Consider the following 13,693-nt stretch of genomic DNA (forward strand, 5'->3'; position numbering starts at 1 on the left):
TATAAGCTCTAAACTGTCTTTACCTTGTAATCGTCCCATCTCAGAGTCATCTGATTCACTCTCCCCAGAAGTGGTCATGCCCACAGCCCCTGCAACAGAACTAGAGGCTTCAAAGAGGGGAAAAAAAAGGCAAGGGTTAAAAGAGGAATATTTAAACTCATTACGTTTGGTTTATCTTTAGAAAGAAAAAGGAATGAGACCATGAGTGGGGGGGGGGGGGGGGGGGTTATGGGGGATGTGACCTCATCAATACCTTAATCAATAAAGAAATACCTTTGTTCATGTAATACCTTCATCAATACAAAAATTAAGATTAAAAAAAATTCAAAACAAATAAATAAATAAAAAGAAAGAGGAGTGCCCTGCAGGTGTGGCTCAGTGGTTGAACCAGGAGTTCGAGGTTCAATTCCTGGTCAGGGCACATGCCCAGGTTGTGTGCTCGATTCTCAGTCTGGGCGATACAGAAAGCAGCCGATGGGTATCTCTCTCTCTCCCTTACTCTCTCTCAGCATGTCCTTGGGTGAGGATTCAAAATAAATGCTTCAAATGAAGGGAGTCTTGTACCAACTGTGTAAGAGCTGTCTGAGAATGGATACTTGCCGAAAGATGCTGAGTTAACATCATCGATTTATACTCTACACTAACTTAGAGGGTTTCAAATACTGAGAAAATAAAGCACATTACATGGTAGTACACTTGAAATTCAAAAATAAAAATTTTTAAAAAGCACATTACTCAGAAAAACTCAATATTAAGCTAATAAGTAATTCACCTTTTTCTCCAAAACTACTGTAGTATGCTGGCAGAATTCCTGTAGAATCCACCAGGGATCCAGCCTCCAAAGTGTACTGAAGCTAGTACTGTTCTAATACCAGTGAACATGCCACATGCATCTTTTACATAAACTTGGAAAATACCTAAATCACACTGTGGTTTCAAATATGAGTGACAATGAAAACACAGGTGAATGTTTAAGAACCTAATACCGTGGTCGGCAAACTGTGGCTCGCGAGCGACATGCAGCTCTTTGGCTCCTTAAGTGTCGCTCTTCCTAAGCCTTAGGAGCACCCTAATTAAGTTAATAACAATGTACCTAACTATATAGTTTAAGTTTAAAAAATTTGGCTCTCCAAAGAAATTTCAATTGTTGTACTGTTGATATTTGGTTCTGTTGACTAATGAGTTTGCCGACCACTGACCTAATCCCTTGAAGCTTTTATCCTCTTAGGTAAATATACCATGGAAGAACATTTTACACTCCACCCCGCTATTATAGCCTCCAATTATATCCATGTGAAATGAACAACCTCTTATACCTTAAGGAGCAGAATGCCACAGCCATTATAAATATGCACTTCTTTTCTAAGATCTGGATTTGAGAGTCACACATCCTAGTTTGTAAACTCAGGGCAAGCTTAAGCATTATATGCATCAAGTTTGCCTCATTTGTAAAATGAGGGTAACAGCACTCACACCTCAGCAGGTTGTTTAGAATTTTCAATGAAAATATATGTAAAGTGCTTAATTCTGTGTCTGTAATAGAGTGTACATACCATAACTACTAGCTATTATAATTACTGTAATGAGTCTACTTTAACAACACACTCAGCAGCTCCATTTCTGTCATCCATATGGGAATTGCCCCACTTCCATGTTCAGATTTGAAATAAACATTGAAACATTGGGAAGGATAGGCTGTGTATCATAAAAAGCTTAAATGAGTTGCATATGAAATGGATTATTTTCCCTAAATCTACCATTTTAATTCTTCAGGAAAACTATTTGAAAATAAGGTAGAGGAAAAAGTCTCCTCCTATCAAAAGTGAGGCTGTCAGTTCTGTCAGTTCACCAAGTAATTTATCATACATAACTAGGAAAGACCATTGGGAAAATGTTAAGCTGGACAGAAAGCTGGGAACAAAAGGCATAAAACATGGATAAGTAGTGGGCAAACCAGAACCTTCCTGGCAAATGAGGACATGTGATCAACCACAGACATTAAACAAACACCAACCAACTAGCACATATTCTAATATTAAACAACAGTATATGAAAGGGCTTTGTTCAAAAGCATATGCTTAAACCAATGTGTTATCTTCCTGATTTAATGGCCTCATATCCATACATTTATGATGAACTGTAACATTTTAAATCATATCTTAATGCTAGTGAGAAATATTGATGACAAGTAATATTTTAAAACATGTTAACATAACTAGCTAGGAAGTATTATCCTTCTTTTGGTATTGGTAAAGAATACATATTTAAAGCTGAAGGATGGAGGTGGCTTAACTTTTGCTATGCTAAGATATCAAGAACAAAAATAAGAAGCCCATAAAAAACAGGAGATATATGTAATATTATCAACAATAAAAAGTACATTTAAAAATGAAAAAAGCCCATAAAAGTATAAATAGTATTCTTGAAGTTGCTTAGATTCAATACTTATTGAATAATAATAATACTTATTATTTTTTAGGAATTTCAACATTCTAAATTAAAACTGAAGCAAATTAAGGCATGTCCTTACAGTTTTATAATGAATTTAAATTTTTTCATACAATCATTGGGCAACTACTATATGTGGTCATTAATATAAGAAGCTAAAGCAGAAAGAGACTAACTCCCTTCTGAATATAATTAGTACAAATTTGGATTTTGGAAAGAATTAACAACAACCAAATCCAACTTATCAAGAAATCAAACCTATAAAATGAAACAAAACAGGACAAAAAGGTCATTTGATAATAAATATCTAGTATACTTCTGTCCCCTTTTTCATTATATTTGATATACCTAATAAGTAATTTATCTCCAAATAAACCTGTAAGTTACATAAAAGCATTTTAGGGCTAAGAGGTGCCACTACCTGCAGCTCCTTGGGGGGTTTCATCTGTCCGTGCAGCTGAAGAATTTACCGTCTCCTGGTTGCTCTCAGGATCTGCCATTTTCTCCTGTCGACGAGCTTCAGCTGCTCCTCTTTTGCCCAGGCCAGAGCCTCGCCGACTACAACAGAAAAATGCCATCAGAGGCAGCACTTCCAGCGATCAAGAGCAATGAACACACAGCACAAAGCTCGAATGCATGGAGCATGAAGCCAGTTTCTTCTTTTTACATAAAAATTGTTGCAGAAAAACACTATGGGTAACAAGCAAGATGTTATATATTTAAAAGCCTTCCAAAATAATATTACTTTTATAATATAAACTTTTGTGTTGTCATCCTTACAGAAAGAAATGCTTTTTAAACACTTCCAAATAAATGAAAACGTGACTCCTGCGGAAAGAATTCAATTTATTTATAATAGCTCCCTACTTCCAAGGTAAATAGTAGGTCAATATACAGACTGTCAGATTGATACCTGACAAAGGGGGGAGGGAAGGAGGAAAGAAGATGGGGGAAATTCCCATCACCTAAGTTTCAGATTTCATAAATCAAAAAATAATTATCTTAAAAATGGACAATAGCTTCACCCTTTAAAATAAAGATTTAAATATGTAATATTTATAACTAAGATGAAATTTGGGAAGACACTTGTTTAGGATTAAAGCACAGTATAAGATAGTGAAAAAAGAATGATCAGCCTGGCCTGTGTGGCTCAATGGTTGAGAATTAACCAATGTACTAAGAGGTCACCAGTTTGATTCCCGGTCAGGGCACATGGCCGGGTTTCGGGCTGAATCCCCAGTATAGGACATGCAGGAGGCAGTCTATTGATCTTAATGTTTCTCTCTGCCTCTCCCTTCCTCTTTCTAAAAGTTAGTAAAAACATTTATTTATTTTTTTAAAGAATGATCAGTCATTTCTCATGAAGCAAAGTATACTTTATTAATGATGACTTTTTTTCTATTTTAAAAGAAAATCAGGTAGAAGTCAAAGACTTTCCCAGCTTACTACACCTTGATATGGTTCAAACAGCAGTCAAGCTACAGAGACATTAGATCAGTGGTTCTCAACCTTGGCTCCACATGAGAATCACTTGGGAATCTTTTTAAAATCCCGATTTCTGGGCCTCATCCTCTGGAAATTCTGTTTCTTTGTTACTAATGTTGTGGCCTCAGCCCATAACAAAGAAACAGAATTTCCGGAGGATGAGGCCTAGAAATCAGGATTTTAAAAAGATTCCCAGGTGATTCTAATGTGCAGCCAAGGTTGAGAACCACTGCATTAGATGCTGCCTAGTAAGGAACCAGAACGAAGCACACATGTAAAGGAGGCTGTGAATTACCAAAAAATAGAAGAGTTTTTTCTTCCAATTAGTAAAGCAATGCATTCTAAACAGGAATTTATTTGGTTAATCTTTCCTACATGGTAAAACAGCTCATTCCAAACTCAATTTGCCAAGCTACAAAGTGGGATTCAAATTAATTTATTTATTTGACATTTAATTTGCACCAACCATGTGATGCACATTGTGCTGAACACTATGATTGCTGCCCTCCAGAAGTGTTAGTCTAAACAGAGACAAAGACACCACTGTAAAAAAGCAATTAGTTGCAGAATCTCAACTAATTCTGAAAAAGTTTGAGATGAAGAGCATCCCAGGCAGGTGGCTAGAATGTGCAATACCATATCTAAAAAACAACGTATAGCCGAAACCGGTTTGGCTCAGTGGATAGAGCGTCGGCCTGAGGACTGAAAGGTCCCGGGTTTGATTCCGGTCAAGGGCATGTACCTGGGTTGCGGACACATCCCCAGTGGGAGATGTGCAGGAGGCAGCTGATCGATGTTTCTCTCTCATCGATGTTTCTAACTCTCTATCTCTCTCCCTTCCTCTCTGTAAAAAATCAATAAAAAATATTAAAAATAAAAATAAAAAAATAAAAATAAAAAACAACATATATAACCTTAATGTAAAAATACTTCATTGATTTTTTTTAAAAGCTAACCATTATCTGAACCTTCAGTGAGTTGTAATTTTTTTGCAACTGGGGGAGGGTCTTACCTTCAACTTGAAAAAACATAGTATCTACACAGTATAATACTACAGTGAAGCAATAATAAAACAAGGGCTGCCTGTACTGCCTAGAAACCTCAAAAGCAAATAGGTGTACTGATTCCAGATATTTCAAACAATCCAGACAGAACTAGAAAATGGAAAAGCAGAGATTAAAGTGGTCAGGGTTCTTTTCTTATGACTTACAGGAAACAAGTCATACTGTTTCCTTATGTCACTATTGTACTCACTGCCAACAGCAAAGTCCACTGCTTTAGAGAAGAACTAAAGAAGTGCTAAAACCTTTTTAAACCTTTCTACCAACCTGAGTTAGAAAAGAGAAGACAAACTAAAATCAGGTGCTCCATCACTGGCTTTTGGCACATTTAGTAAAGAGAACAAAGTGAATGTAAATGAAAGAAAAAGCCTACATGGCTGTGAATAGTGAGCAGTACAAGAGCACTTGACCAACTGACGACCAAGCCTGAAAATGTGGGAATAGAGTCCTCCAGCTCTGCAGTCAATGACGTGGTTCTTTCTCCACCAGGTCTGAGATCTGAGCCCCAGTCAACCCAGTCACAGCAGACGTTTCTGCAGGATTTTTTTCTGAGCACCTTGAAGATGAGCATCCGGACCCCACCCACACTCCTGAGGCTGGCAAGAAGGAGCCTGCTGAGAAACCAGGCTGCGGCCATCACAGCTCTGGAGTACTTGCCCGCTGAGTTCTTCAAACTACTGTTCATTCAGGCCTGCCATGGGAGAATGCGGAAGCCCCTGAAGGTTTTGGTGCAAGCCTGGCCCTTCCCTGTCCTCCCTCTGGGGAGCTTGATGAGGCTGCCTCCAGTCATGGTCTTAAAAGCGGTGTTGGAGGGCTTGACGGTCTGCTTGCCCAAGAGGTTCGCCCTAGGAGGTGGAAACTGTGGGTGCTGGATTTAAGGAACAAGGATGTCAACCTCTGGAGAATGTGGTATGGACACCACACCCAGGAGTGCTCTCAGACAGGACTAGTGGCTGGCCACTGCTCCAGCCCCAACATGGAGCACCCCTTGGCTCCCTTGGAGGTGTTCCTAGACCTTGACTTCAGTGAAATGGACGGGGTTAAGTTTTTCATGTACATCATCCAATGGGCCCAGCAGAGAAAAGGGTTGGTACACCTGTGCTGCAAGACGCTGAGGTTTTTCGAATTGCCCTTCCAGAGGGCCAGGAAGGTCCTGGATAGGGTACAGCTGGACTGCATCCAGGAGGTGCAAGTGGACTGCACCTGGGACCTGCCCACCCTGGGGACATTTGCTCTCTACCTGGGTCAGATAAGTAACCTGCAGAGTCTCGCTCTCTGCCATATCAAGGTGTTAGCTGAGGGGGAGGACGAACAGGAAGAGGAGCAAGAGGAACAGAAGGAAAAGAAGCAGGCCTTGGAGGAGGAATATTTGTGGGAGAAGAAGGAAGAGGAGCAGGAGTGGAAAAGGGAGGAGCAGGAGGAGCAGGGATACTTTTCCCAATTCCTCTCTCAGATGCTCAGGCTGCAGCACCTCAAGAAGTTCTACTTGGACTCTCCCCTCCTTCCTCCAAGGCCGTCTGGACCAGATGCTCAGGTACCTGCAGACCCCCTTGGACAAACTCTCCATATGGCGCTGCTGGCAGCTGACGCAATCAGACCTGACACACCTGTTCCAGTGCCCAAACCTCAGGCAGCTGAAGTCCCTGCGTCTGTATGGCGCCAACCTCACTGATTTTAGTCCTGAACCCCTCCAAGCTCTGCTGGAGGCAGTGGCACCCACCCTCCAGGACCTGTGCCTAGATAACTGTGGGATGGTGGACTTCCCAAGTTGAGGCCATCCTGCCTGTCCTGAGCCGCTGTTACCAGCTCAGGGACTTCACCATCACTGAAAACCCCCCCTCAGTGGCCACCATAAAGAAGCTGCTGCACTACACAGCCAGGCTGCGCAGTTTAGAGCGCGAGTTGTACCCCGTCCCTCTGGAGTGTTACAGGACCCACGAGACTGTGGACCAGGAGACAGTTGCCCTGACCCAGGCTGAGCTCACGGAGACACTGAGGGAGTTAGGACAACCCAGGACCATCAATCTTGACATCAAGTACTTTAGCTCTGGGGACTTCTGTGACGTGGCATTTTCTTGACATGGAGCCTGTGATGTGCCCCTGCTCACCAAGTGCACCTAACAAGGGCTTCCTTCTGGGCCCCTGGAACCTGAAACCTCAGACTGGGGTGCAGTATGCGGGGCCACTCACGTTTCATGTTCATGCTCAGTGTGAATGGGGAAAGGGAGGGACCCAGCCCGGGTACAGGATTGCAGGGACAAAGGTTGGGGAGTTCATGGGACCTCAAAGGCAAAGTGTCCTACTATCAGAAACATGCATCTGGTTTGCTTGGGGAGGGGTCGGGGATTTGGGTTCGAGGTGCATCTGTGGGAGTTAATCCTCGGGTGGATGGTTGGAAAGGAATGATCAGAAATAAAGACAATTTCAAAGGCCAAAAAAAAGAAAAAAAAAAAAAAGAAAGAAAGAAAAAGAAAATGTGGGAATAAAATTGTCAGAAAAAGATTTTTAACTTTAACCTAAAATTCCCCATCAGTTAATAAAAGTATGTAAAAATAAATAAATAAAAATAAATATGTGAAATAAGTAATACACTTATCACAACAAAGGTAGTTGATCTTCTGAAAATGAGCTCCAAAACAGTAACTGGGAGATGGGAATTAAAGACATGAAAAAATACAAACAATATATTTTTTCCTTGCCAGGTAGGTGTTGTATACAAAATGAAGTACATCTCTCCCACTCACCCATTAAACTCAATAACCTGTGGCAACACTTTTAGAAACTAATTAGGCAATATTACATCCATTAAAACAGGCATTCCTGCCCTAACCGGTTTGGCTCAGCGGATAGAGCATCCACTTGTGGACTCAAGGGTCCCAGGTTCGATTCCGGTCAAGGGCATGTACCTTGGTTGTGGGCACATCTCCAGTGGGGAGTGTGCAGGAGGCAACTGATCGGTGTTTCTCTCTCATCGATGTTTCTAGGTCTCTATCCCTCTCCCTTCCTCTCTGTAAAAAATCAATAAAATATATTTTTAAAAAAACAGGCATCCCTTTGATCCATTAATCACACTACTGGAAAATTCAGCTACCTTTAAGAAAATAACCCAAATCTGCATTAAGATGTTCACTAGAGATTTATTTGGTTGACTAGAACTTCGAAGACAATCAAATGTCCGACTACTTGGCAATAACTATGAAAACAATGTAGCAATGAAGGAAAATGTAAAGGATAAAAGTGTTATAAAAAAACTAGTATAATGACAACAGACCCCATGCGTGCCCAATGCAGATACCACCCAGACCATCATGAAGCGAAGCGAAAGCCAGTGGGACCCCAAACGCCTGCAGCTGACACCTGCAGGACCAACCCATGGGGGAAGGGAGTATAGCTCAGAACAGGGACAGACAATCAAGGCATGAGACTCAAGGAAGACCTCTCTGGGCTAAGGAGTCCCAACCACTGGACTAGTAGGGGCTTCAACCTCTCAGACCTCAATCAGATTGCACAGGGCCAGAAAGGGATAGCTGACTCACATTAACCTGCACTAGAGAAGCTCCCAGGAGGCCCAGGATAGACACACGAAGTGAGCAGATCCAACAATATCAGAGCAAAATTAAGCGAGCTCCACAAATAGCAGACCCAAAGGTTTTTGAGTATGTGTGAATAAATTTGATTTGTTGTTTGGGTTTTTTCTTCCATATCTCTAATTTCTCTTTCCTTTGATTCTACTCTATGTCAGTCTATTCTTATTGTTATTATTAATTTTTCTTATTTTCTTTTTTTCTGTTTTACTTTTCCTATCTATATCTTAATATACCCATTATTACTACATTTTAAATTCATCATTATTTCATTTGTTTTCTGTTTCCTCTTCTTTTCCTCTTATACCAGTGATGGTGAACCTATGACACGCGTGTCAGAGGTGACATACGAACTCATTTTTTTGGTTGATTTTTCTTTGTTAAATGGCATTTAAATATATAAAATAAATATCAAAAATATAAATCTTTGCTTTACTATGGTTGAAAATATAAAAAAAATTCTATATGTGACACAGCACCAGAGTTAAGTTAGGGTTTTTCAAAAGGCTGACACGCTGAGCTCAAAAGGTTCGCCATTACTGTCCTATACTAACTAGTTCTTTTAGCTTCCTCCTTGCTTCAATAAAGCCAATTTTTCATCTTCTTTTTTCCTCCCTTTTTCTTTATATCCCCTCTAAGTCTTTGGTTGTGTCTTTTAGTATTCTTTTTTTTTATCTCCCTTATTTGCTGAATCTAATGAATTGACCAACAAAATAAGATCTGAAGCATGGAGGCATGGAACAGATTGACATACCTTTATGTGGGGAAGGGGAGACAAGAAGAGATAAACCAAAGAACTTATATGCATAGCCCATGGACACCGGCAATAGGATAGTGAAGACCAGGGGGTCAGGTGGAGGGGGGGCTGTGAAGAAAGGAGTAAAGGGGTGGTGGTGGGGAATGGGAGATATCTGTAATACTAGCAACAATAAAATATATCGTGTATAATAAAAGGCTAACACGCAAATGATTGTGATGCCCTCATGCCGTAACGACCGATCAACAGGAGGCTGCGTGTGCAGCAGGCACGGGTGAGTGGGGCTGCGTGCACGGCGAGGCCGGGGGATGTGAGGCTGCAACCCCCGCTGTTATTGTTTATTTATTAATAAATGTATATTATTTTCATATACATTTTACTAATTTTCTTTCATCTCTGACACTTCTATTATAGAGAAAGGGCAAATAGCAACATTAAAATATTTCCTCTAATTCCTTTTTAATGTGCACGAACTTCGTGTACCGGGTCACTAGTGTATATATATAAAAATGAATATATGCATTTTATTATATACAATAAAATAAACAGCACCTTTTTTTAAAAAAAAGCTAGTATAATTAAAGCTTAGCAAAAACATGTAAACAAATATTGGGGTAGAATGCATGAAAACAGCCGGTTGGTGTGTTCAGTGGTTGAGCATCGACCTATGAACCAGGAAGTCGTGGTTCAATTCCCAGTTAGGGCACATGCCCTGGTTATGGGCTGGATCCCCAGGATTGGGCATGCAGGAGGCAGCTGGTCAATGATTCTCTCTCATCATTGATGTTTCTATCTCTCTCTCTCTCCCTCTCCTTCTCCTTCTCCCTTCCTCTCTAAAACCGATAAAAATATATTTTAAAAAAATTCATAAAAATAGTGAAAAATTTCTTTATTCAATATTCAAGTGAAACTTTTAATAATTTTATAAATCTTACAAAGTTAATGATTTTGAGGAAAAAATCATAGACCCATCTACCCTCCTTTATAGAGGTAACAAATTCTAAAACACAGATAATGAACTAATCATAAACTGGAAAAACCCAAGTTATTACCTGGCACTAGCACAGGAGCCCGTGGTCTTTTGGCGTGTGCTCCGCCTCAAACTGGGGAGCTCAGCAGGTGGGGATTCACTGCGCTTCTTGGTAGATTTTCTTAAACCTATATATATGAAATGCAAAAGTAAAATTTTAAAGGGAGAAGTTCTCTTAAAATAAAAATTCTTCATCGTCCTGGTTCAAAGACCATAGAATCTTCCCATGGCCTCTCTAGCAGTCTGCCAGGTTTATTTAGAGAGTTTGCCTTTACTTAGCCTTTTCAAACTAGGAGAGTTCCTACCACATCTCTATTCATCCACTACTTTTCTCCACTAACTAAAGTCAAGAGGTTTTGTTGTTTTTTTGTATATACTACATATTCCAGAACTTTATTAAATATCATTTATCACTTGTTTTTTATCCTCACCCGAGAATATTTTTCCATTGATATTTTTTTTTTTTTCTAGAGAGAGAGTGGAGGCAAGGGGAAGAGGGGAAAGAGAAACATCCATGTAAGAGAGACACATATCCATCAGTAGCATCCTCCTGTTGCCTCCTCCATGTGCCCTGACCAGGGTGGGGGATGGAGCCTACAACTGAGGTACATGTCCCTGACCTGGAACCGAACCCCCCTCTTCCATCCTTGGGCTGATGTTCTAACCACTTAGAAACCAGCCAGGGTCCATTATCACTTTATTACACAGTCTTTACACTGTCCCATTTCACCTAGTTTACATACAGTTCATAAATAAGGCTATGAGAGAACAAAATGCTTTCTTTTCTTTACACCAGCGGTTGCCAACTAGAGGATCGAAAGGTTGGTGACCACTGCTATATACTATCCTATCAGCAAGGAATATCAACTTAAACTAAAGTTATGGAATGTCCAATTTACAGAATATTGTACAATTGGAGGGATAGAGGGAAAATGAATCAAGTACACGTTATTTTGGATGCTAATACCTTTATAGGTATTAAGTTCTAAAAAGGTGTAACATTTAAGTAAAGTATATTACTATTTATGAACTGGCCTGTGGGATCAGGCTAAAACCAGCTCTCCGACATCCCCCAAGGAGTCCCGGATTGCGAGAGGGTGCATGCCAGGCCAAGGAACCCCACCAGTGCACGATCGGGGCCAGGAAGGGACACAGGAGGTTGGCCAGCTGGGGAGGGACGATGGGAGGGCCCCAGAGCGTGTCCAGCCCGTCTCACTCATTCCCGATCGGTCAGACCCCAGCAGCAAGCTAACCTACCGGTCAGAGCATCTGCCCCCTGGTGGTCAGTGCATGTCATAGTGACTGGTCGACCGGTCGACTGTCTGCCCCTGGTGGTCAGTGCACATCATAGCGAGCAGTTGAGCGGCCTTAGCATATCATTAGCATATTATGCTTTGATTGGTTGAACAGATGACCAAACACTTAGCATATTAGGCTTTTATTATACAGGATGGGGAAGCCATCAGAGCATCCATCTACTCTTCCCCAACGATGTTATCATATAACATACTGTGCAGTGTGCTCTATTCAAACAAAGACCTCCAACACTGAATGGCCTACAAAGTCAACAAGCATATCTCCTTTAGAACTGTGGCATCATCTTAAATCAGTGGTTCTCAACCTTCCTAATGCCGCGACCCTTTAATACAGTTCCTCATGTTGTGATGACCCCCAATTTCATTGTTACAAATTGAACATAATTAAAGCATAGTGATTAATCACAAAAACAATATGTAATTATATGTGTTTTCTGATGGTCTTAGGCGACCCCTGTGAAAGGGTCGTTTGACCCCCAAAGGGGTAGTGACCCACAGGTTGAGAACCGCTGTCTTAAATAGATGTTAACTTTTCAAAACAATTGTACAACAATAATTCTCCAGATCCCAGGAAGTTTTTTTGTTTTACTTTTTATTCTTTTTACCGTTTCACTGCTTTAAAGTGAAAGATAAGAAATTCTTTACTCTTGATTTAGACTTTTAATTTATAACTTCAGTTTACTCACTTGGGATGGTACTTGTAGTAGAGGCCTGGTGCACGAAAATTCGTGCACTCAAGGGGGTTCCTCAGCCTGGCCTGCACCCTCTCGCAGTACGGGACCCCTTGGGGGATGTCCAACTGACAGCTTAGGCCTGCTTCCTAGGGGATCGGGTCTAAGTTGGCAGTCAGACATCCCTCTGGCAGCCCAGGAGCCCGCAGGGAGCAGGCCTAACCTGTTAGTCAGACACCTTAGCACCACCACGGAGGCGGGAGAGGTTCCCACCACTGCCACTGTGCTGGTCAGTCATGAGCCGGCTTCTGGCTGAGTGGCACTCCCCCTGTGGAAGCACACTGACCACCAGGGGGCAACTCCTGTGTTGAGCATTTGTCCCCTGGTAGTTCCACTGTTAGAGTCAATTTGCATATGACCCTTTTATTATATAGGAGGATAATGAAAGTTGCCAAGTGAAAAGCAAGCTACTCAAGAATCTTTAATGACAGGCCAGTGTTGCTCAGTGGTTGAGCATAGACCCATGCACCAAGAGATCACTGGTTTGATTCCTGGTCAGGACACCTGCCCTGGTTGCAGGCTCCATCCACAGTAGGGGGCGTAGGGAGGCAGCCCATCATGTTTCTCTCTCATCCATGATTCTATCTTCCTCCCTTCCCCTCTCTCTAAGAAATCCATGAAAATATAAATATTTTATTTTTAATATATTTTATTGATTTTTTACAGAGAGGAAGGGAGAGGGATAGAGAGTTAGAAACATCGATGAGAGAGAAACATCGATCAGCTGCCTCCTGCACACTCCCCATTGGGTATGTGCCCGCAACCAAGGTACATGCCCTTGACCAGAATCGAACCTGGGACCCTTGAATCCGCAGGCCGACGCTCTATCCACTGAGCCAAACTGGTTAGGGCATAAATATCTTTTAAAATACATTTTTACTGATTTCAGAGAGGAAGGGAGAAGAATAGCTTAATATATTCAGGTATTTAGAATCACTATTTTTTAATGTTAAAAAAATCAGAAATTATTTTTAATATTTCAGGAAATATTAAATTATACCTATCTGAATTGTGTGACTAAGCAGTAATACAGTAAAAAAACATACAATTCAGAGAGAGAAAAAACAAGAGTGCACATTACATTAAAACACTGAAAAACAAAGTGCTATAAAGCAAGTTAAAAACCCTGTATTACTGTCATTAACTTAATTCATATAATACTAAAGCGTTTTTACACATGGCATAATACAGTAATGGACAAGCACAAAATTTGACATCTATTTAGTGGCATTCAAAATAAAATACTCAACTTAATACTCAACCGTGGGCTACTACTGCTCT

General features: G+C 40.9%; 1 protein-coding gene across 18 annotated transcripts in view; it reads right to left on the bottom strand.

Annotated features, from left to right (window-relative positions):
• The window catches only part of TRIP12 (thyroid hormone receptor interactor 12), a 130,607-nt gene that overhangs the window by 59,261 nt on the left and 57,653 nt on the right, over positions 1–13,693 (bottom strand). For 16 of the 18 annotated variants that reach the window (XM_070422320.1, XM_070422321.1, XM_070422333.1 and 13 more), the window contains 3 exons: positions 10,388–10,493; positions 2,870–3,006; positions 24–107 (listed from right to left, as the gene is read on the bottom strand). In XM_070422320.1, coding sequence (XP_070278421.1) covers positions 24–107; positions 2,870–3,006; positions 10,388–10,493 — 327 coding nt within the window. The remainder of the gene's footprint in view (positions 1–23; positions 108–2,869; positions 3,007–10,387; positions 10,494–13,693) is intronic. The other 2 variants (XM_070422326.1, XM_070422336.1) reach the window with 1 other exon arrangement.

Source organism: Myotis yumanensis, unplaced genomic scaffold, assembly GCF_028538775.1.
Source record: "Myotis yumanensis isolate MYYU_CA2020_CCGP unplaced genomic scaffold, mMyoYum1.0.hap1 SCAF_8, whole genome shotgun sequence".
Lineage (NCBI taxonomy): Eukaryota > Metazoa > Chordata > Mammalia > Chiroptera > Vespertilionidae > Myotis > Myotis yumanensis.